Below are 25,179 nucleotides of genomic sequence, written 5' to 3'. Positions count from 1 at the left end.
TCATTCACTCACTCTGTAGTCTCTGAAACTTTTAGGCCACTCAACCCTCTCTCTCTCCCCTCACCCCTCTATCCTCCTGCTCTGTTTCCTCTTCCCCCTCTCCCCTCCTTCCTCTCTTCTCGCTCGTTCTCCTTGTTCAGTACATTCCCATGCATACAGTGCAGCTCTTTGTGGAGCTTTCACCCTTAATAGTACTGCTGGGTGAGTTGAGGTTACATTCCCCGCACTGCCGCATTTCACTGTTCCCCCCCCCCCCACTACATACACTTATGCGTCGGGGGTTGCCTCTCCATGGCACTGACACAATATTCAATTGAATTAATGCACAGCTGCATGGCACGGAATGAGAGACTTATCCTGGGAAACCAGGTCCTGGATGGACAACGTGGGGGTGAAAAAACACTTCAATTTATTACAAAACTCATTAAGGAGAAAGGTTCAATCTCACTGCTAGCTAGTCCCAGACAGACGGGTCACATATCCAGGGTGGCTAAATAAAACCAAACCAGGCAGGAGAGGAGATCTCTGCTGCTTCTCTCTTCATAGACACCAATAGGAAGCTGAGTGATTTGGAGTCATAGCTTGATATTTAGCTGCCTAGCTTCTCTCATTCTGGGAAAGGCAGCACAGGTATGAGTTGTAGGGAATGTTTTTCATTTTCACTCTGGTCTAGTATACGCTGGGCTACAGCCAATGAGATATATACAGTTGAAGTCGGAAGTTTACATACAACTCAGCCAAATACATTCAAACTCAGCTTTTCACAATTCCTGACATTTAATCCGGGTAAAAATTCCCTGTCAGTTAGGATCACCACTTTATTTGAAGAATGTGAAATGTCAGAATAATAGTAGAATGATTTATTTCAGCTTTTGTTTCTTTCATCACATTCCCAGTGGGTCAGAATTTTATATACACTCAATTAGTATTTAGTAGCATTGCCTTTTTAAATTGACTTCAACTGTGTGTGTGTGTGTGTGTGTGTGTGTGTGTGTGTGTGTGTGTGTGTGTGTGTGTGTGTGTGTGTGTATATTTATATATACACACAGTATACACCATTGGCTACTGCGCTGTATTGCTTCAATGTGCAGTCAGCCCCATCTAGTGGTGATCGGTGGAAAATGCAATTGAGGATATTTTTTGAATGAGCTTTGTATGAATGGTACTTCCTCAAAGGTTTTTAGCAACTCCCCTTTCTCATTTGTATCCTGTGTGTAAAATCCTTTAATTCTATGGGTGACACTCCTTTCCCTTCTCTCTCACTCTGACAGACAGGCTCTAAGGCGGTACATTGAAGTGAAGGGGTGGAGCGTCATGAGCCTTCTGGCACACTAACTGAAGGAACCAGAGTAGCAGGTCTGATCAGGTGGGTTGCTGCTATGCTCTGTGGGTGTGAATGTCTGCCTGTTGGTGTGTCTGCTGCCTGTGTGTGTGTGTGTGTGTGTGTGTGTGTACAGGAGAGTGTGTTCTGGAAAACCCTTTATTGTGTCTGTTTATTTGTAGCTTAGTGTGTTTATCCCTTCCCGTGACTTGCTTTCTTTTGTATATAAACTCAGCATAAAAATAAAAGTCCCCTTTTCAGGACACTGTCTTTCAAAGATAATTAGTAAAAATCCAAATATCTTCACAGATCTTCATTGTAAAGGGCGTAAACACTGTTTCCCATGCTTGTTCAATGAACCATAAACAATTAATGAACACATGCACCTGTGGAACGGTCGTTAAGACACTAACAGCTTATAGGTCACAATTATGAAAACAAAGGACACCAAAGAGGCCTTTCTGCTGACACTGAAAAACACCAAAATAAAGATCCGCAGGGTCCTTGCTCCTCTGCTTGAACGTGCCTTAGGCATGCTGCAAGGAGGCATGAGGACTGCAGATGTGGACAGCGCAATAAATTGCAATGTCCGTACTGTGAGACGCCTAAGACAGCGATACAAGGAGACAGGACGGACATCTGATTGTCCTCGCAGTGGCAGACCACGTGTAACAACACTTGCACAGGATCGGTACATCCGAACATCACACCTGCGGGACAGGTACAGGATGGCAACAACAACTGCCCAAGTTACACCAGGAATGCACAATCCCTCCATCAGTGCTCAGACTGTCCGCAATAGGCTGGGAGAGGCTGGACTGAGGGCTTGTAGGCCTGTTGTAGGCCGGTCCTCACCAGACATCACTGGCAACAACGTCACCTATGGGCACAAATCCACCGTCACTGGACCAGACAGGACTGGCAAAAAGTGCTCTTCATTGACGATTTGCGGTTTTGTCTCACCATGGGTGATGGTCGGATTCGTGTTTATCATCAAAGGAATGAGCGTTACACCGAGGCCTGTACTCTGGAGCGGGATCAATTTGGAGGTGGATGGTTCGTCATGGTCTGGGGCGGTGTGTCACAGCATCATCGGACTGAGCTTGTTGTCATTGCAGGCATTCTCAACGCTGTGCGTTACAGGGAAGACATCATCCTCCCTCATGTGGTACCCTTCCTGCAGGCTCATCCTGACATGACCCTCCAGCATGACAATGCCACCAGCCTAACTGCTCGTTCTGTGCGTGATTTCCTGCAAGACAGGAATGTCAGTGTTCTGCTATGGCCAGCAAAGATCCCGGATCTCAATCCCATTGAGCACATCTGGGACCTGTTGGATCGGAGGGTGAGGGAAATGTCCGGGAACTTGCAGGTGCATTGGTGGAAGAGTGGGGTAACATCTCACAGCAAGAACTGGCAAATCTGCTGCAGTCCATGCGGAGGAGATGCACTGCAGTACTTAATGCAGCTGGTGGCCACACCAGATACTGACTGTTACTTTTGATTTTGACCCTCCCTTTGTTCAGGGACACATTATTCCATTACAGTTAGTCACATGTCTGTGGAACTTGTTCAGTTTATGTCTCAGTTGTGGAATCTTGTTATGTTCATACAAATATTTACACATGTTAAGTTTGCTGAAAATAGACGCAGTTGACAGTGAGATGATGTTTCTTTTAGTAAGCCTAAGGTTCAATCACAACAATGTGGAGTCGTACTGAAGCAGGACTTTCATTCCATAGCAGTTTGACATGTAACAGTTACATTTCATTCACTCACTCATTTTCTGTCATTTCTTGGGATTAATGATTAACCAGTAGAAGCAATAAAAATGCCAAACTACTGTTTAGAAATTATGTTTATACCCAAAGTTCCATACACAGATTGGCTACATAGCCAAGCATCCATAGATATACATGTATTTTCATCCTCCCCAATAAGCAAGAAAATAGTTAGCTAGCTACCTTTATTCAGCTGCATTACATGCCAAATATCTTCAATCTCTTGCGTTAACATATTCCTCTTAACTGTACATTTTCTGCATGATTCCTGATGAAGTAATAAATACTTACGTTTGCTTCCATCCTAGTTTATTGTTTTCTTAAAGTAACTCGACAGGGTTGGGTCTCAGAGCTTCATGGGAGTTTTCAGAAACACTAGATATGAAGTCTGCATTTTGGAGGGCCAACTAGAAGTTGAATTGGGACACACTATGACTCGATGGGGCTCGTGGGATTGCACAAACCAGGGGGTATTGGGATTGAGCCTAAGTGTTTGCTGACTAACTGTTTTGAGCTCCCGAATGGTGCAGTGGTCTAAGGCACTGCATCTCAGTGCTAGAGGCGACACTACAGACACTCTGGTTCGAATCCAGGTTGTATCTCAATCGGCCGTTATTGGGCGTCCCATATGGCGGTGCACAATTGGCCCAGCGTCGTCCAGGTTTGGCTGGTGTAGGCTGTTGTTGTAAATAAGAATTTGTTCTTAACTGACTTGCCTAGTTGAGTAAAGGTTAAATAATATATATATATATATATATATATATATATATATATATATATATATATATATATATATACTGCTCAAAAAAATAAAGGGAACACTAAAATAACACATCCTAGATCTGAATGAATGAAATATTCTTATTAAATACTTCTTTCTTTACATAGTTGCTGACAACAAATTCACACAAATTATCAATGGAAATCAAATTTATCAACCCATGGAGGTCTGGATTTGGATTTAAAATGTATAAACCTATCATGCTAGCATAGAGGCTTGTCAGTATCAGAGAGGCCCTATCATGGTAGCATAGAGGCCTTGTCAGTATCAGAGAGGCCCTATCATGGTAGCATAGAGGCCTTGTCAGTATCAGAGAGGCCCTATCATGGTAGCATAGAGGCCTTGTCAGTATCAGAGAGGACCTATCATGGTAGCATAGAGGCCTTGTCAGTATCAGAGAGGCCCTATCATGGTAGCATAGAGGCCTTGTCAGTATCAGAGAGGCCCTATCATGGTAGCATAGAGGCCTTGTCAGTATCAGAGAGGCCCTATCATGGTAGCATAGAGGCCTTGTCAGTATCAGAGAGGACCTATCATGGTAGCATAGAGGCCTTGTCAGTATCAGAGAGGCCCTATCATGGTAGCATAGAGGCCTTGTCAGTATCAGAGAGGCCCTATCATGGTAGCATAGAGGCCTTGTCAGTATCAGAGAGGCCCTATCATGGTAGCATAGAGGCCTTGTCAGTATCAGAGAGGCCCTATCATGGTAGCATAGAGGTCTTGTCAGTATCAGAGAGGCCCTATCATGGTAGCATAGAGCCCTTGTCAGTATCAGAGAGGACCTACCATGGTAGCATAGAGGCCTTGTCAGTATCGAATAGGCCCTAAAGTTAAGAGGCCCTTTTTCAGGTAGCATAGAGGCCTTTACAGATCTGTCTCTCAATTACATTTCAATTAAATTGAAGGGCTGTATTGGCATGAGAAACATATGTTTACATTACTAAAGCAAGTGAAATAAGCAATAAAAAAAGGATCAGTAAACATAACATTATACTCATAAAAGTTCCAAATAGCATTCTAGTTTGCTCAGTTTTTTTGTTAGTTTTTTCCAATGTGTCAAGTAATTATCTTTTTGTTTTCTCATGATTTGGTTGGGTCTAATTGTGTTGCTGTCCTGGGGCTCTGTGGGGTCTGTTTGTGAACAGAGCCCCAGGACCAGCTTGCTTAGGGAGCTCTTTTCCAGGTTAATTTCTCTGTAGGTGATGGCTTAGTTATAGAAGGTTTGGGAATCGCTTCCTTTTAGGTGGTTGTAGAATTTAACTGCTCTTTTCTGGCTTTTGATAATTAGCGGGTATCAGTCTAATTCTGCTCTGCATGCATTATTTGGTGTTCTAAGTTGTTCACGGAGGATAGTTTTGCAGAATTCCGCATGTGGTATTTGTCTCATTGTGTGAATTCTTGGTTGGTGAGCAGACCCCACAACCATAAAGGACAATGGGTTCTATAACTGATTCAAGTATTTTTAGCCAGATCCTAATTGGTATGTCGAATTTTATGTTCCTTTTGATGGCATAGAAGGCCCTTCTTGCCTTGTCTCTCAGATCATTCACAGCTTTGTGGAAGTTATTTGTGGCGCTGATCGTTATTGTTTTTTTTGTGTGCTCTAGGGCAACGGTGTCTAAATGGAATTTGTATTCGTGGTCCTGGCGACAGGACCTTTTTTGGAACACATTATTTCTGTCTTACTGAGATTCACTGTTAATTCCCCTGTCTGACAGAATCTGTGCAGAAGATCTAGGTGCTGCTGTAGGCCCTCCTTGGTTGGGGACAGAAACACCAGAACATCAGCAAACAGTAGACATTTGACTTCAGATTGATATATATGTTGGAGGTGGGTGTGGCTTATGCTGTGGAGTGTGTGTGTGTTTGTACATGGATTTTATAATGTCATATGTTTTTCCCCCAACACCATTTTCCCTCAGTTTGTTTTGTAGACCCTCATGCCAAATTGAGTGTAACACCGTACCCAAACCGGCCGCGCGCAAATTGATTTTGTCCCCCCACACCAAACGCGATCACGACACGCAGGTTGAAAAATCAAAACAAAATCTGAACCAATTGTATTAATTTGGGGACGGGTCGAAAAGCATTAAACATCGATGGCAATTTAGCTGGCTAGGACACTTTCCTAGTTACCAAGACGCCCAAACTCAGTTCATGTTTCAATCACCCACGTAGGTATAACCAATGAGGAGATGGCATGTGGGTAGCTGCTTCTATAAACCAATGAGGAGATGGGAGAGGCAGGACTTGCACCGCAGTCAGCGTTACAAATAGAACTGACTTTTATTTTAGCGCTTGGCAACACAGATGCTCGTTGGCGAGCACAAGCGATGCGAGTGGTGTGGTCAGCATGTAAAGCTTTTTTGAAATCAACAAAGCATGAGAAGACTTTGCCTTTGTTTTTGGTTTGTTTGTTTGTCAGTTAGGGTGTGCAGGGTGAATACGTGGTCTGTCGTACGGTAATTTGGTAAAAAGCCAATTTGACGTTTGCTCAGTACCTTGTTTTCGCTGAGGAAATGTACGAGTCTGCTGTTAATGATAATGCAGAGGATTTTCCCAAGGTTGCTGTTGACACATATCCCCCGGTAGTTATTGGGGTAAAATCTCAATCTTTGTCACTCTTTCCTTTCTTTCTTTCTCTCTCTCGATCTCAAGTTTACTCTGTAAAAGACAGACTGTCTGAAGTGTCACATGTCAAAATAATTTCATTTCCATCACTTTTTGTTGAAACAAGGCAGGAAAACATTTATTGGAGTCTTAATGCATTATAATGTGTTCATTTGTCGCATGGTGGGAAGACTGGGCTGTGCACATAATATGACCTCAACGTTCCTGGGGCAGACGCTGTGGAAAGACAGGTTTATATTTATTTATATTTATTTATTTATTTATTTATTTATTTATTTATATATATATATATATATATATATATATATATATATATATTTTTTTTTTATAAAATAGTTTTTGGGTGAGGATCTAGGGTTAGTTTTTGGGTGAGGATCTAGGGTTAGTTTTTGGGTGAGGATCTAGGGTTAGTTTTTGGGTGAGGATCTGGGGTTCGTTTTTGGGTGAGGATCTGGGGTTCGTTTTTGGGTGAGGATCTGGGGTTCGTTTTTGGGTGAGGATCTGGGGTTCGTTTTTGGGTGAGGATCTAGGGTTAGTTTTGGGGTGAGGATCTAGGGTTAGTTTTGGGGTGGTGGTCTAGAGTTAGTTTTTGGGTGAGGATCTAAGGTTAGGATCTAGGGTTAGTTTTTGGGTGAGGATCTAGGGTTAGGATTTAGGGTTAGTTTTACGGTTAGGATCTAGGGTTAGTTTTAGGGTGAGGATCTAGGGTTAGTTTTGGGGTGAGGATCTAGGGTTAGTTTTAGGGTGAGGATCTAGGGTGAGGATCTAGGGTTAGTGTTTGGGTTAGTTTTACGGTTAGGATCTAGGGTTAGTTTTAGGGTGAGGATCTAGGGTTAGTTTTAGGGTGAGGATCTAGGGTTAGTTTTGGGGTGGTGGTCTAGAGTTAGTTTTTGGGTGAGGATCTAAGGTTAGGATCTAGGGTTAGTTTTTGGGTGAGGATCTAGGGTTAGGATTTAGGGTTAGTTTTACGGTTAGGATCTAGGGTTAGTTTTAGGGTGAGGATCTAGGGTTAGTTTTAGGGTGAGGATCTAGGGTTAGTTTTAGGGTGAGGATCTAGGGTGAGGATCTAGGGTTAGTGTTTGGGTTAGTTTTACGGTTAGGATCTAGGGTTAGTTTTAGGGTGAGGATCTAGGGTTAGTTTTAGGGTGAGGATCTAGGGTGAGGATCTAGGGTTAGTGTTTGGGTTAGTTTTAGGGTGAGGATCTAGGGTTAGTTTTAGGGTGAGGATCTAGGGTTAGTTTTAGGGTGAGGATCTAGGGTTAGTTTTAGGGTGAGGATCTAGGGTGAGGATCTAGGGTGAGGATCTAGGGTTAGGATCTAGGGTTAGTTTTTGGGTGAGGATCTAGGGTGAGGATCTAGGGTGAGGATCTAGGGTTAGTTTTTGGGTGAGGATCTAGGGTTAGTGTTTGGGTTAGTTTTACGGTTAGGATCTAGGGTTAGTTTTGGGGTGAGGATCTAGGGTTAGTTTTGGGGTGAGGATCTAGGGTTAGTTTTGGGGTGAGGATCTAGGGTTAGTTTTGGGGTGAGGATCTAGGGTTAGTTTTGGGGTGAGGATCTAGGGTTAGTTTTGGGGTGAGGATCTAGGGTTAGTTTTGGGGTGAGGATCTAGGGTTAGTTTTGGGGTGAGGATCTAGGGTTAGGGTTGGGGTGAGGATCTAGGGTTAGGTTTAGGGTGAGGATCTAGGGTTAGGTTTAGCATCTAGGGTTAGTTTTGGGGTGAGGATCTAGGGTTAGTTTTAGGGTTAGGTTTAAGGTTTTGGGGTTGGCGAAAATAAGATTTAGAATGGGACTGAATTTGGTGTCCCCACAAGGTTAGTTGTACAAGACTGTGTGTCTGATTGTCCAGTGCAGCCTGCCTAATAGGATGAGATGGAGACATTTTGGCATGCCTCTGGAGAACAGTGCAGCTGTTGAACAAAATGTACACACACACTTCTTAACCATTCAACAATGTATTTTTATATTTTCCACAAACAGCGTTTCGCTCCCGGATCCAGGAGGATTTCAGTATTAATATTTAACAAAATGTAATGTATGAGTGCACGAGAGTTTTCCGTGCCAACTGTTTAATACACTATAATTATACACCGTCCATGAAACATACTGCAGCTGTGTTGTGTGTGTATTATTACGGGGGTGTCTGGTGTCTGGTACATTTAGCTGTTCCTAGTATTGTTCCTAGTATTTTATTATTCAGTTTCTTTATTGCTTTGCTGAATGATCTTGCTGAATCATTGCCATGACTACTCCTCTGGAACACTGCTCTGTGAATGCCTTTCAAATGGCACCAGGGCCCATATAGCTAGGGAATAGGGTGCCTTAGGGTAAATAGGGTTCCTTTTGGGACACAACCTGTAATACTGTCATAAATTGACACCCCTACTGGAACTTGAAGGGAAGGGACCCCTCATTTATATCACACTCAGTCTACTCTGTAAGTACTAAACCCCCTTAAACCCACACCCTCTATCCATCCACAATTCTCTTCCTCGCCATGTATCTCCCACTCTCCCTCTATCTCTCAATCTCTCCCCCATCCATCTCTTCCCCCTCTGTTTCGCTCTCTCTAACCAGGCAGCATCACAGCAGAAATATTTGGACACATGTTTTATGGACTGGAAGAGCGTACTCTTTTCTGTCACCGTGTTCTCTTTATTGGGTGAGTGCGCGCCCATGTGAAAACAAGGTAGTGTCCTCTTAAAACCACACGTGACCACTAATGACACGGCATGCCTTTAAAAACAGCCTGCGTCGGAGGCGTGAGTCACTGCCACAGTGAATTACGGAGACCCGGCGCTCAGATACACTCATTCAGGGCTCAGACTCACGGACGGAGGGGATCTAAGGTTGGATTTAGAGGAGTTGGGGATAAAGGGGGCAGAGTGGTGTGGTATACATGTGTGTTTTCTTCTCTCGCTTGGCAATTCAGTAGTTGAACACTGGACGTATGTGGGACTCTAGACGTCCCACTTGCTGTGTTCACTATCAGGTCACTCCCAGGAGAGGGCACCAGTGAGCTCAGAACCTGGTCCCGCTACATACCTGTGCATACAGGTGCCAGGGTTTACAGCCACAATATGTTCAGTCAGTTAGGTGGAGCATATAAGCATTTCCAATCTGATAATATTGATAATTCCACAATGCTGTTGTAGGCCAGTGCAAGACGTGTGGCTTTATAAAGGTAAGTCGAGTCAATTTAACTTAATTGAGTATTAGATGGTTCTGGTAAGACCTGGATGAACTTGGTTGATGAACCTGAATTTAAACTTGGCACATCGTGACACCAGATTGGCACAGCGGGGTTTACATAGTGCTTCACTAGGGTCAGATGGATTTGCTCTATAAAAATAGGACTTCCAAAAAAGGACTCATTAATAAGGGCTGAGAATTGCGGGGGACCTCACGATACGGAATTATCACGATACTTGTATTGCAATTCGATATTGTGATTTGTTGTTCCAAACATATTGCTCACTATATGTCTGCTGCAGAGGGACGAGAGAGAGAGAGAGACGTGAGAACATGTGTTTTGACCCGTCATGGAAATAAGTGCTGAAAACAAATCGTCTCCCTATTTAAAAAGGTGGAGAACAAGCCATAAAGGTTTTGGCGCAGGTACAGCCAACTAGCTCAATAATAATATTGTGATATGTAAGGGGAAGGAGGGTGGGTGGGTGGGTGGACGGGATGGGGGGGACGACAAAACATAGCGAAACTGATATTTGCCGACATACTATTTTACAGCAGGAAACTAAAGTGTAATTTTTCCACTCTGAATTTCCATAAATTGCCATCCAAAAGAGCAATTGTCCAATAATTATGTTTTAAATGTTGATTTCATACATTGTGATAATAATGACATTTCATGAGAATGGCCAGAATTCTTCAGATCAGCATGAGATTCCCTTTTCTCATCCTATTTATTCAATGTCGGTTATTGTGGAGTTATTTGCCATATAGCTGTAAAAGGCCAATATCGGACGATCATACTGGTGAACCAATCTATCGGTCGGGCTCTAAAGGTGCCATAAACTAAAACAGTTCTTCGGGTGTCCACCCTTGTTGGTTCCAGGTAGAACCCTTTTGGTTTCAACTACTTGAAACCAAAAGGGTTCTACCTGGAACCAACAAGGGATGGTTCTACACGGAACCCAAAATGGTTCTACAACCATTTTGGGTTCCGTGTAGAATCTTATCCACAGGAATCAAAAATGGTTTTACCTGGAACCAAAAAGGGTTCTTCTATGGTGACAGCCAAAGAGTGTACTGCCAACCCAGGGAATGTATAGACGGAGCATGCCTGCCTGCAGAAGTCGTCTACCTGCGAAACGCGTGTCCTTTTCCCGACTCTGTGTCCCACTTGAGACCACTACACTTTCTTTTCTCTCACGTTGTCTTCATGTTTGGTGCAGCCAAGTGTTGTGTTCCAGAGAATGTTTTTTTCTCTCAGTACTGGACATTTTGAGTAACCTAGGCTATCATATCTGAACCTCAGAGGATAGTAAAGTGTGTGTTTTGGTGTCAGAGTTTTGGAGGACAGTATAGTTTTTAATGTCAGAGTAAGAGCGTGTGTTTTCATAACCTGTTTTTCCTCAACCCTCTGTCTCCTTCTCTTCGACCTCCAGCTGGGTCCCTGGGTCCTCTTCCCATCCTAGCCAAGCCCGGTCTGTTTTTGAAAAGGGTCGAAAAAAATAACAACTCGTCTTCATCCCGCTCTTCTATCCTCCATATTGCTCGTTCCCCCTCGGGCTGTTTTCTCTTCAAATAACTGATGGGACTTCAGGTTTCACACTGAGCAAGACTAAACAAATACAGCGTGTCTCCTAACATGTGATGCAAGCGCTCCTTTGTTTGGTAAGCTGCTGCGGCTTGCCGTGTCCACGGTGTTTTCCAGCTGTGTTGTAGTAGTAAGAGTAGAGGGGATTCTGGCTGTAGTTGGATATTGGGCCACTAGATGGCAGCAGCACCCTTTCAGGGCGCTGTGTGTGTGTTACACATGGGAGAAGTAGAAGGCATACCTTTTCATTGTGATCAGGCTCTTTTCTTCTCCACATGGCAAAGTTGCTTTGCCTCCCCCCTTTACACTCAAACCTGATTCTGTGTGATTTGTACAGAGGAGAACCAAGCCATGGCTGAATAAAGCATCTTGACTTGGACTGTCTTGAAGTTCAGTGGTTACTGGCCTTTCGGGCGCCGTAAAAGTCTCAGGTGCTCTCGGTGCCGCGGTACGCTTCCTGGCCTTCCCAAGGCCCCGGACGGAAAGATGGATCCCACTTTGATTTGGGAAAATTTCTGTAATTCCTCCTAGGGATGCCGTCTGATATTCCTGAATCCTGCAGCACTAGAAGGCAGGCAGATCAATCTCCCTAACAAGTCCCCCTCTGTCTCCGTCTGTCATTCCAATCACACTGGTATGACTATACCTTAGCCTTGTCCCTTACCCTGCTCTGTGACTGTGAAATACAGGGCTGGTTTAGCGCGGGTCAATTCTTTTGACATGAGCTCAGTTGCTGCTGCTTTTGTCCTCTGTGTTCAGAGCTGTTGGAGAGATCTGTGGTCCAGGCCTGAGGAGCCTGCTGTCGCTGAGCTGCACCTTCTCTGTCCCAATTGGCGCCCTATTCCCTATGTAGTGTACTACTTTTGACCCGAGCCCTGTGGGCCGTAGTGCACTAGAAAGGGAACCGGGTGCCATTTGGGACTTACACCGAGTCTCTGCTGGTCTCTTTAGCGTTTTTTTAATGGGATATATGTAGGCTTATGGTGTGGAACAGGACTGAACTTTGATTGCACTTGACGGTTTGGTCTATACATTTACTCTTGCTGTGTGTGTGTGTGTGTGTGTGTGTAGAAAGACAGCTGTGCTCCAAATCTAGCAGGCGTAACAAAGGAGCTGCGTGGTCTGAACTGTCCCACGTCCTCCACTTCCCCCCTCGGAAGGGAAAAGTCATACGTCCTTTACTGTTGTTCTGTGAATTCAGCACGTCTTACCTCCGGATTTCAAAAACGTCTGGCCCGAAAAACGTCAAACTCCTGGAACCCAACGTGTGTGTGTGTGTGTGTGTGAAGTGACCGGGTTTTGGGTCTGCCTGCAGTCTTTCCCGGGTGATGTTTGCTGAGGCAATATTTTCCGCAGCAGGTTTTTCCTCACCTGGAGGTAGCGGTCGTCCCCAAGGTGCGTTCACAACCCGGCGTGTCAGACACCGTTACGCAACATGAGCTAGCGTCTCCGCTGATTTACACCCAGCAGCTTCAAACACAGCTAAAGCCCCAAGCCACACAGAACTCAGCTCTGCTTGTGTCGTTCCTGAGGCTGAATAGTTAGTGCACGCTCCAACACCCTTTGACCCAGTGTTCTGGGCTCCGCTGGGGTGGTCCAACGGAGTGTGTGTGTGTTAGACCTGCTGAAGGGGCTCCTGAAGGAGGTATTTTGGCCTTAGAGAGTGCAGAGCGTGGTGGATCTGCCTGGAAGCTCGTCTGCGTGTTAGCGTTGTTAGCTAGCTAGCTGCCTGCAGCCGCAGCCAAACGGCCCGGTCAGAACACCCTCACTCCGCATGGGACCAATGGCTGTCAGAAGTCAGCCGCCACCATAGGAACAATGTAGCCGGGAAGGAGACCATGAAGGAGGGGACCAGATACAGTAGGTGGCTGTGGCTCATTTGAGGGATTTGTCTACTCTAGCTGTTCTTTCTGCCTTTAAGCCATCCTGTGTTGTATGATATGGGGTTCAGACAGAGAGTGGAGCAGACTGGACTTTGGGGAACCAAGTCTAGGGTGGGTCATTGAGCCCTATGTTAGGCAGGAGCCTTAGGTTAAATGTTATTGGCTGGCCACCGTTCTCTACATTTAAAGCGAGCTTTGATGACTGCCTAGGCTGCTGAATAATGTGGTAGTCCAGACCTGAGCAGCATGGTTAGCAAGGGAGGAAGGATAGAGAGAGGGACATGGTAGGTAGTTGCCCCTGGGGCCTAATGAAGGGACCAGGGGGAGAAATGGAGGGGATGGGGGGTCATACAAGAGAGTGTGTGTGGTAGGGAACAGTAAAGCCTTTAATAAGGGAGGTGTGAGTCGAGGCCAGCCAGGAGTGGAGGGTTGAGGAGGGGTGGATGAAAGACTGGGGGGGGCAAGGGGCTGGGGGTCTCCTAGGGGATGCCACCACAGTCCCATCCCAGCCCTAGTGTGTGTGTGCCCCTAATGCCGGCCTGCTGCTGTTCTACAGTAGCAGCACCTGCCTGTGTCTGCTGGGGTTGGCTGGAGTACAGAGGTCAATAGGTAATGTCCTCTGAGGCCTCCGCGAACCCCAGACCCAGTGCTCTGACTCAATGACTACAGCTAGCGCTCTGAGACATTCCCACCTGCACAGACATCACACATGATATGTCATGTTTATATTTAAGCAATAAGGCCCGAGGGGTTGTGGTATATGGCCAATATTTTTTGCTTCGTGTCTAAGAATAGCCCTTAGCTGTGGTATTTTCCACAAACCGCTGAGGTGCCTTTTTAATAAAAAATAAAATAAATGTGACCTTTATTTAACAAGGCAAGTTAGTTAAGAACAAATTCTTATTTACAATGACGGCCTACCCCGGCCAAACCCAGACAATGCTGGGCCAATTGTGCGCTGCCTTATGTGATGCCCAATCACGGCCAGTTGTGATACAGCCTGGATTCGAACCAGGGTGTCTGTAGTGATGCCTCAAACACTGCGATGCAGTGCCTTACACCGCTGCGCCATTCAGGAGCCCTATTGCTACTATAAGCTGGTTAACATCGTAATTAGAAGAGTAAAAATACATATTTTGTCATACCTGTGGTATACGGTCTAATATACCACGGCTACCAGCCAATCAGCATTCAGGACTCAAACCACCCAGTTTATTCAGCGCTTGAGAAAGTCTGAGTGTGAGCGTTTGTTGATGTGTGCGTGCATGCATGGCATATGTCTGTATTGAGGATGTGCGTGTACTGTATTGAGGATGTGTGTGTACTGTATTGAGGATGTGTGTGTACTGTAGGGGTGTGTATGATTCTTCCTCTGTTGTCCTGACTCCTGACATTCCTCAAATCCTCCACCTTGATAGGGAATCCCAAAATGGGGACACACATCTTTCAGGGATAGAGGGTATATCCAGGAATCTTGTTCCAATTAGCTTAGCAGTACATGAGCTGTTTTTCCCTCGCTGGGTTTAATAGGCCAGAGAGAGTGAGTCTGAGGGGGTAGATTAACAGCCAAATGATTTTCTTAGAGTTTTGTTTTTATTTTTTTAATGTTCCCCTCGATCTCTCCATTTTCTCTGTGGATGGGATCCCAGTTCACTGGTTGTATTTACAAAGTGCTGCATTTCCAGGCTCATTTGATTTTTCACAGGTCTGGTCTGCAGTGTTCTCCCTTGAGCTGGATTGTGTTTCCTATGTTTCCGCTGGCCGTTGAAAGGGGGATAACGAAGGTCTGGAAAAGGGTGTGTGTGTGTGCCTGTCCCCTTGTGTGTGTGTGTGTGTGTGTGTGTTCACAGTTGACCCTCCGTGATTACGAACCAACACATTTTTGCTATCATCTGCTGAATAACTTCCTTCATTGATGCGTACATCCGCTTTCTTCCAGGTGTACACACACACACACACACACACACACACACACACACACACACACACACACACACACACACACACACACACTTGTGCTTGTGGCATTGGGTGCGTTGAAGCGCAGTGCCTAAATTCCTGCCCTCTCTCTTTTAGGGAACGCCGGCCACACATGGTATAAATCCTGGAGAGAGACACCTTGGACTGGGGGTGACAGAGGAGAGGAAAGGAGACTGAACCTACCCTCTACCCTTCCCTTGCCTGCTGCTGCAGTGTGGCAGTGCTATTTTCATTCTCACTCTGATATTCCACACCCAGGCAGGAACCATGCCGGCCCTGTCCACCGGATCTGGAAATTACTCGGGTACCGAATGATGTGATGAACCCTGTTTCCTTTCTGCTGTGCACACTAAACCCCGTTCCCTATTCACGATGCACATCTTCCTACCTGTTTTATCCCCTTTATACACTGCACTAACTCTGTGCCCTTAAGGCTGTTCACACTCAGCCTTAAGGCTGTTCTAATACGCTGGATTCTGTCTCCACTGTAGGTTTTTACAAAGAAGCATAGTTCATACAGTTCCTTCAAAGTATTCATACCCCTTGATTTATTCCACATTTTGATGTGCTATAGCCAAAATGGATTAAACATTTGATTTATTATTAATTGTTTTATCTCTCACCGTACACTCGATACACCATGATGACAAAGTTAAAACATGTTTTTAGAAATGTTTGCTAATTTACATAAGTATTCACACCCTTGAGTCAATATTTTGTAGATGTTCTTTTGGCAGCAATTACAGCTGTCTGTCTTTCTGGGTAAGTCTCTATAAGCTTTCCACACCTGGATTGGGCAACATTTGCCCATTTATTCTTATAAAAATTATTCAATCTCTGTCAAATTGGTTGTTGATCATTGCTAGACAACCATTTTCAGGTCTTGCCATAGATTTAAGTCATAACTGTAACTCGGCCACTGTCTTCTTGGTTAACAACTCCAGTGTAGAGTCGTGGCCAAAAGTTTTGAGAATGACACAAATATTAATTTTCACGAAGTTTGCTGCTTCAGTGTCTTTAGATATTTTTGTTAATGTTACTATGGAAGTATGATTACAAGTATGATTACAAGTATGATTACAAGCATTTCATAAGTGTCAAAGGCTTTAATGACAATTACATGAAGGTGATGCAAAGAGTCAATATTTGCAGTGTTGACCCTTCTTTTTCAAGACCTCTGCAATCCGCCCTGGCAGGCTGTCAATTAGCTTCTGGGCCACACCCATCCACACCTGATGGCAGCCCATTGTTACTTAATCAATGCTTGGATTTTGTCAGAATTTGTGGGTTTTGGTTGCCTCTTGAGGATTGACCACAAGTTTTCAATAAGATTAAGGTCTGGGGAGTTTCCTGGCCATGGACCCAAAATATTGATGTTTTGTTCCCCGAGCCACTTAGTTATCACTTTTGCCTTATGGCAAGGTGCTCCATCATGCTGGAAAATACATTGTTCGTCAACAAACTGTTCCTGGATGGTTGGGAGAAGTTGCAGGATGTGTTTGTACCATTCTTTATTCATGGCTGTGTTCTTAGGCAAAATTGTGAGTGAGCCCACTCCCTTGGCTGAGAAGCAACTGCACACATGAATGGTCTCAGGATGCTTTACTGTTGGCATGACACAGGACTGATGGTAGCGCTCACCTTGTCTTCTCCGGACAAGCTTTTTTGCCCCAAACAATTGGAAAGGGGATTCATCAGAGAAAATGACTTTACCCCAGTCCTCAGCAGTCCAATCGCTGTACCTTTTACAGAATATCAGTCTGTCCCTGATGTTTTTCCTGGAGAGAAGTGGCTTCTTTGCTGCCCTTCTTGACACCAGGCCATCCTCAAAGTCTTCGCCTCACTGTGCGTGCAGATGCACTCACACCTGCCTGCTTCCATTCCTGAGCAAGCTCTGTACTGATGGTGACCCGATCCCGCAGCTGAATCAACTTTAGGAGATGGTCCTGGCGCTTGCTGGACTTTCTTGGGCGCCCTGAAGCCTTCTTCACAACAATTGAACCACTTCTTGAAGTTCTTGATGATCCGATAAATGGTTGATTTAGGTGCAATCTTACTGGCAGCAATATCCTTGCCTGTGAAACCCGTTTTGTGCAACGCAATGAGGACGGCACGTGTTTCCTTGCAGGTAACCATGGTTGACAGAGGAAGAACAATGATTCCAAGCACCACCCTCCTTTGGAAGCTTCGTCTGTTATTCAAACTCAATCAGCATGACAAGAGTGATCTCCAGCCTTGTCATCGTCAACACACCTGTGTTAACGAGAGAATCACTGACATGTCAGCTGGTCCTTTTGTGGCAGGGCTGAAATGCAGTGGAAATGTTTTTTGGGGGGATTTAGTTCATTTGCATGGCACAGAGGGACTTTGCAATTCATTGGAATTCATCTGATCACTATTCATAACATTCTGGAGTATATGCAAATTGCCATCATACAAACTGAGACAGCAGACTTTGACACAAATATTAATTTTCATTCTCAAAACTTTTGGCCACGACTGTAGATTTGGCCTTGTGTTTTAGGTTGTTGTCCTACTAAAATGTGAATTAATCTTCCAGTGTCTGTTGGAAAGCAGACAACCAGGTTTTCCTCTAGGATTTGCCTGTGCCTAGCTCCATTCTATTTATTTTTATCCTGAAAAACTCTGCAGTCCTTACTGACGATAAACATACCCATAACATGATGCAGCCACCACAATGCTTGAAAATATGGAGAGTGGTACTGTAATGTGTTGTATTGGATTTGCCCCAAACATAATGCTTTGTATTCAGGACCAAAAGGTAATTGCTTTGCCATGTTTTTTTGCAGTATTACTTTAGTTCCTTGTTGCAAACAGGATGCATTTTTCTGAATATTTGTATTCTGTACATGGTATGAGGGCCAGATTGGGAATTTAGTCAGGACACCGGGGTTAACACCCCTACTCCTACGATAAGTGCCATGGGATCTTTAGTGACCACAGAGCGTCAGGACAGCTGTTTAACGTCCCACCCAAAAGACGTTTCCTCCCTCTTCGGGAAAACTGAGTTATGAAGGATGCCACAAAGGTACACCATTCAAAATCTAATGAAGAACTTCACCATGCTTACAGGGATATTCAATGTCTGTTTAAAACAAAAAATGTATCCCCTGTCATGTTTAACACTATTATTGCTCATAGAGTGAGTCTATGTAACTTATTATGTAACTTGTTAAGCACATTTTTACTCCTGAACTTTTTTAGGCGTGCCATAACAAAGAGGTTGAATACTTATCAAGACATTTGAGCTCTTTTACATTTTTATTAATTTGTATGTAAAAAAAAGTTTTTAAACTTAAAAAAACCAAAAAAACATGTAGCCCAATGAGAAGAAAATATAAATGTGATCTATTTTAAATTCAGGCTGTAACACAACAAAATGTGGAAAAGGTCCAGGTGTCTGAATACTTTCTTAAACTTTTCTCTTGAACTCCGTTACAATCTCGACACTGAACCCTGTCCCCTATGCACTACAATGAACCCTGTCCCCTATGCACTACAATGAACCATGTCCCCTATGCACTACAATGAACCATGTCCCCTATGCACTACAATGAACCATGTCCCCTATGCACTACAATGAACCCTGTCCCCTATGCACTACAATGAACCCTGTCCCCTATGCACTACAATGAACCATGTCCCCTATGCACTACAATGAACCATGTCCCCTATGCACTACAATGAACCCTGTCCCCTATGCACTACAATGAACCATGTCCCCTATGCACTACAATGAACCCTGTCCCCTATGCACTACAATGAACCCTGTCCCCTATGCACTACAATGAACCCTGTCCCCTATGCACTACAATGAACCCTGTCCCCTATGCACTACAATGAACCATGTCCCCTATGCACTACAATGAACCATGTCCCCTATGCACTACAATGAACCCTGTCCCCTATGCACTACAATGAACCCTGTCCCCTATGCACTACAATGAACCCTGTCCCCTATGCACTACAATGAACCTTGTCCCCTATGCACTACAATGAACCCTGTCCCCTATGCACTACAATGAACCCTGTCCCCTATGCACTACAATGAACCCTGTCCCCTATGCACTACAATGGCACCCTGTCCCCTATGCACTACAATGAATCCTATCAACCAAGATGTTACAATAGCACAGTGACCTGGTTCATCCCTTTCCTGATGTTCTTCTCCAGGCCCCACAGGTCTCATATGTTCTCACAGGTGTTCACAGCAGACAAATGAGCACTCACACACCTCAGTGATGTCTATCACATACGTCCTTCCGTCATGTGTCTGTGTCTCTCGTGATGATGTCAGAGAGGGAGACATGTCAGGTCTTTTAACATGCAGGCAGATGACATCAGAGGTTAGGGGTCAAGGCTTGCTCTAATTAGAGCCTGTCTCCGTGTGTGTGTGTGTGTGTGTGTGTGTGTGTCTGCGTGTGTGTGTCTGCAGACGCATCCACCTCTCCCCTCTCTCGTCCCTTCTCTCATCTCTCTCTCAACCACAACCCAAAAAAAGAGGAGCAAAAGGACAAAGAGGTGGATGAAAAAGAGAGGGCGGACGGACCAACGACAGACACAGGGAAAAAGAAAGTTGATGGATAAAGAGTGTGTTCGTCTCGGCTGTCCAGGCTTTGACAGAGTTTACGTAGCCGTTGTGGAAATTCGTATAGACAAAGTGAAAAGCCAGACCATCAATTACTATTATAGTCATTTTAGGCAATTACTGGCACAGACCCTGTTTCCAAATAAAACATGTAAGGGCTCTCTCCTCCGCCCCATCCCTCTATCCCTCCATCTTTCATCCCTCCATCTCTATCCAATTCCCTCCATCTCCTCATCCTTCCTTCCTCAATCGTCCAGTTTGAGCTTTACGGGTGAAATCCAGAACGCCGCGAAACGTGGACGACAGTTTCGTAGAGCCACAGGCCACAGAGCTGTGGACAACGTCGTGACTGATGTTAGGATTCCTGGTGTAGATGACAGATTCCGCTCCCTGTGTCAACTTGTGTCTAGTAACACTAATGTTACTAGAAGAGGGCTGTGTGAGTAGCTCAGGGAGGAGTGTGACAGAGCGTAAGGCTGCAGAACTGACCAATTCGTCATCTTGTGACAACCCGTGTCTGGGGGAAGTGATGTTACAGGAAGGAGTATTGTAGAGCGAGGGCAGATTGTTGTGAGTGGTCTCAGCCTAGTGAGGAAGGTGGGAGCAGAGGTTCATCTGTGTGTTTTAAGAGATTACTAATCTGCCTTGTGTAGATGGTGACAGAGGTTAATAATCAGTGTAATTGTCATTTTAGCAGAGAGTTAGAAGACATGGATTTAGGAGGTACAGCTGCATAAGTGAGGGGGTGTACGGGTGACAAAGTATTTATGCATTGGGATTTGGAAGTGTCATTTTTTTATACTAATCCGGTAATATCTATCATATGTATACAACAACGTGTAAAGTGTTGGTCCCATGTTTCATAAGATCCCGCACGTTTGTTTACATCCCAGTTAGTGTAGAGGAGGAGTGGGAGGGGGGTGCTGAGGAGTATTTCTGTCTGTAATGAAGTCCTTTTGTGGGGAAAAACAAATTGTGATTGGCTGTGCCTGCCTTCCCAGTGGGTGGGCCTATGCCCTCCCAGGCTGCACCCCTGCCCAGTCATGTGAAATCTATAGATTAGAGCCTAATTTATTTATTTAAATTGACTGATTTCCTTCTATGAACTAACTCAGTAAAACCTTTGAAATTGTTGTTTCTATTTTTGTTCAGGATATATTAGATGTCCAGACAATTAGTGGACATGTAGAATGATCTAGGTAGATGGTGCCCTTTGTAGGATTTCCCATCACATTCAAACAGGGAAATCTGTGGTCATTTAGTGCTACTGGTGTTGGGGGCTGGTAGGTAGCTGGGGGGTTTGGCAGTGTCAGAGATCAAAAGAGGACCATCGCGCTCGCCAAAACGTCTCTGTACGCTGTCCCTGATGAGGTGAAAAGAATAAAAACACTTTTAACATAAAGCTTTATGCATCATATTTTTGAGTGCGGACCATCACCCCTTTTTATTTGTGTCAGAGATCCGACAGACAGGCAGGTGACTGACACATTTATCCCTCCCTCCCTGAGGACCTGGACAGCACAGCTGACCACCAGGACTTATGGTGTCTCACCAGGAGCAATTAAGACGTAATCCAGCCTCAGCCTACTCCATCACTCTGTCTGAAACTCATATCACCACCAAGCAGCTGCTGAAATAACAGCGCTACACGGTACAGACTTATTAATGCTAATATTTTCCCCCGACTGAAAGAAAGGGCTGAGTAGTGTGTGTGTGTGTGTGTGTGTGTGTGTGTGTGTGTGTGTACGAACTAAGCGCAGCTCTTTATCCGGTGTGTGTATCTAAAATGTTATGGAATATTTGGAGAATAAATATGGGATGAGGAGACGGATGGTACAGAAAGTGCTCTCTACTTAGGAACATGTTGTCTCTCACTTTCTCTCTGTCTCTCTCAGTTCAATTCAAGGGGGTTTATTGGCATGGGAAACATATGTTTACATTGCCAAAGCAAGTGAAATGGATAATAAACAAAAATTAAATTATATTCTCTCTCGCTCTCCCCTTCTTTCGCCACGGGAGCGGCCTTCTCATACCGGCTCAGCTCTGCTCGGCCCAAAATAAACAACAGACCTCTCTCGCAAATTAAGATCTAATAAATGAAACCAAATAATGAAAAAATAAACCTGAAAAACAATAAAAAGCTGGAAAAATGACCTCTAAAATATGACCGCGGGGGGAACTAAATGTTTGAACGAAACGCCGTCCCAGTGTTCAGGTTACTCAGGGCCCTTTTGGTGTGGGACTTTTTAATCAATACTTTGGAAGCAGATTGAGGCGTTTGGTTGATGTTACTGGCCCCAGGCTTCTGTTTAAAAAAAATATATACAGTGCCTTGCGAAAGTATTCGGCCCCCTTGAACTTTGCGACCTTTTGCCACATTTCAGGCTTCAAACATAAAGATATAAAACTGTACTTTTTTGTGAAGAATCAACAACAAGTGGGACACAATCATGAAGTGGAACGACATTTATTGGATATTTCAAACTTTTTTAACAAATCAAAAACTGAAAAATTGGGCGTGCAAAATTATTCAGCCCCTTTACTTTCAGTGCAGCAAACTCTCTCCAGAAGTTCAGTGAGGATCTCTGAATGATCCAATGTTGACCTAAATGACTAATGATGATAAATACAATCCACCTGTGTGTAATCAAGTCTCCGTATAAATGCACCTGCACTGTGATAGTCTCAGAGGTCCGTTAAAAGCGCAGAGAGCATCATGAAGAACAAGGAACACACCAGGCAGGTCCGAGATACTGTTGTGAAGAAGTTTAAAGCCGGATTTGGATACAAAAAGATTTCCCAAGCTTTAAACATCCCAAGGAGCACTGTGCAAGCGATAATATAAAAGGTGTTGTTTAAAGTTTGCCACAAGCCACCTGGGAGACACACCAAACATGTGGAAGAAGGTGCTCTGGTCAGATGAAACCAAAATTGAACTTTTTGGCAACAATGCAAAACGTTATGTTTGGCGTAAAAGCAACACAGCTGAACACACCATCCCCACTGTCAAACATGGTGGTGGCAGCATCATGGTTTGGGCCTGCTTTTCTTCAGCAGGGACAGGGAAGATGGTTAAAATTGATGGGAAGATGGATGGAGCCAAATACAGGACCATTCTGGAAGAAAACCGGATGGAGTCTGCAAAAGACCTGAGACTGGGACGGAGATTTGTCTTCCAACAAGGCAATGATCCAAAACATAAAGCAAAATCTACAATGGAATGGTTCAAAAATAAACATATCCAGGTGTTAGAATGGCCAAGTCAAAGTCCAGACCTGAATCCAATCGAGAATCTGTGGAAAGAACTGAAAACTGCTGTTCACAAATGCTCTCCATCCAACCTCACTGAGCTCGAGCTGTTTTGCAAGGAGGAATGGGAAAAAATTTCAGTCTCTCGATGTGCAAAACTGATAGAGACATACCCCAAGCGACTTACAGCTGTAATCGCAGCAAGAGGTGGCGCTACAAAGTATTAACTTAAGGGGGCTGAATAATTTTGCACGCCCAATTTTTCAGTTTTTGATTTGTTAAAAAAGTTTGAAATATCCAATAAATGTCGTTCCACTTCATGATTGTGTCCCACTTGTTGTTGATTCTTCACAAAAAAGTACAGTTTTATATCTTTATGTTTGAAGCCTGAAATGTGGCAAAAGGTCGCAAAGTTCAAGGGGGCCGAATACTTTCGCAAGGCACTATATATATATATATTTTTTTTTTTAAATTTTTATTTTTTATTTTTTTTAAAACAGATATGTTTTAAAATATCAAATCTGTGAGGAGAAGGAATGTGTCCCCAGTAGCGAGGGAGATCGATAGCAGGACCGACTGCTAGGACTGATTTCTAAGAGCCGCTCTCTGACACTTTGTTGGCTGAACATGGGACCTGATACACACACACACACATTAATTGACATTCTCACCAAGCGGCCAAGCGGCAGGAAATTGTTTTTTAATTGCGCAGGGTTGATCATGGGGTCCTGCCACAGTGGGATGTCCTAGAGATGTGTCATATCACCAATCCGGTTTGCTTAACACTCAACCCCAACCCAGCTACTGTTACCGTCTAGCTCTATGGAGGGGTTATGTTACTGTCTAGCTCTATGGAGGGGTTATGTTACTGTCTTGCTCTATGGAGGGGTTATATTACTGTCTAGCTCTATAGAGGGGTTATGTTACTGTCTAGCTCTATGGAGGGGTTATGTTACTGTCTTGCTCTATGGAGGGGTTATATTACTGTCTAGCTCTATAGAGGGGTTATATTACTGTCTAGCTCTATGGAGGGGTTATGTTACTGTCTAGCTCTATGGAGGGGTTATTTTACTGTCTTGCTCTATGGAGGGGTTATATTACTGTCTAGCTCTATGGAGGGGTTATGTTACTGTCTAGCTCTATGGAGGGGTTCTGTTACTGTCTAGCTCTATGGAGGGGTTATGTTACTGTCTTGCTCTATGGAGGGGTTATGTTACTGTCTTGCTCTATGGAGGGGTTATGTTACTGTCTAGCTCTATGGAGGGGTTATGTTACTGTCTAGCTCTATGGAGGGGTTATGTTACTGTCTTGCTCTATGGAGGGGTTATGTTACTGTCTAGCTCTATGGAGGGGTTATGTTACTGTCTTGCTCTATGGAGGGGTTATATTACTGTCTAGCTCTATAGAGGGGTTCTGTTACTGTCTAGCTCTATGGAGGGGTTATGCTACTGTCTAGCTCCAAAGAAGGGTTCTGTTACTGTCTAGCTCTATGGAGGGGTTATGTTACTGTCTAGCTCTATGGAGGGGTTATGTTACTGTCTAGCTCTATGAAGGGGTTATGTTACTGTCTAGCTCTATGGAGGGGTTATGTTACTGTCTAGCTCTATAGAGGGGTTATATTACTGTCTAGCTCTATGGAGGGGTTCTGTTACTGTCTAGCTCCAAGGAGGGGTTATATTACTGTCTAGCTCTATGGAGGGGTTATGCTACTGTCTAGCTCCAAAGAGGGGTTATATTACTGTCTAGCTCTATGGAGGGGTTCTGTTACTGTCTAGCTCTATGGAGGGGTTCTGTTACTGTCTAGCTCTATGGAGGGGTTATGTTACTGTCTAGCTCTATGGAGGGGTTATGTTACTGTCTAGCTCTATAGAGGGGTTATATTACTGTCTAGCTCTATGGAGGGGTTCTGTTACTGTCTAGCTCTATGGAGGGGTTCTGTTACTGTCTAGCTCTATGGAGGGGTTCTGTTACTGTCTAGCTCTATGGAGGGGTTCTGCTACTGTCTAGCTCTATAGAGGGGTTATATTACTGTCTAGCTCTATGGAGGGGTTCTGTTACTGTCTAGCTCTATGGAGGGGTTATGTTACTGTCTAGCTCTATAGAGGGGTTATGTTACTGTCTAGCTCTATGTAGTGGTTATGTTACTGTCTAGCTCTATAGAGGGGTT

General features: G+C 44.3%; 1 protein-coding gene across 3 annotated transcripts in view; it reads left to right on the top strand.

The window, feature by feature from the left end:
* The window catches only part of LOC110536594 (MAGUK p55 subfamily member 7), a 292,189-nt gene that overhangs the window by 69,770 nt on the left and 197,240 nt on the right, over positions 1 to 25,179 (top strand). For 2 of the 3 annotated variants that reach the window (XM_036935252.1, XM_036935250.1), the window contains exons 2-3: positions 1,272 to 1,366; positions 15,251 to 15,458. In XM_036935252.1, coding sequence (XP_036791147.1) covers positions 15,422 to 15,458 — 37 coding nt within the window. In that variant the 5' untranslated portion in view covers positions 1,272 to 1,366; positions 15,251 to 15,421. The remainder of the gene's footprint in view (positions 1 to 1,271; positions 1,367 to 15,250; positions 15,459 to 25,179) is intronic. The other variant, XM_036935251.1, reaches the window with a different exon arrangement.

This window comes from Oncorhynchus mykiss, chromosome 11, assembly GCF_013265735.2.
Source record: "Oncorhynchus mykiss isolate Arlee chromosome 11, USDA_OmykA_1.1, whole genome shotgun sequence".
Classification (NCBI taxonomy): Eukaryota; Metazoa; Chordata; class Actinopteri; order Salmoniformes; family Salmonidae; genus Oncorhynchus; species Oncorhynchus mykiss.
Note: the sequence above shows the minus strand (reverse complement) of the source record. Positions and strands in the feature narration are given on the sequence as shown.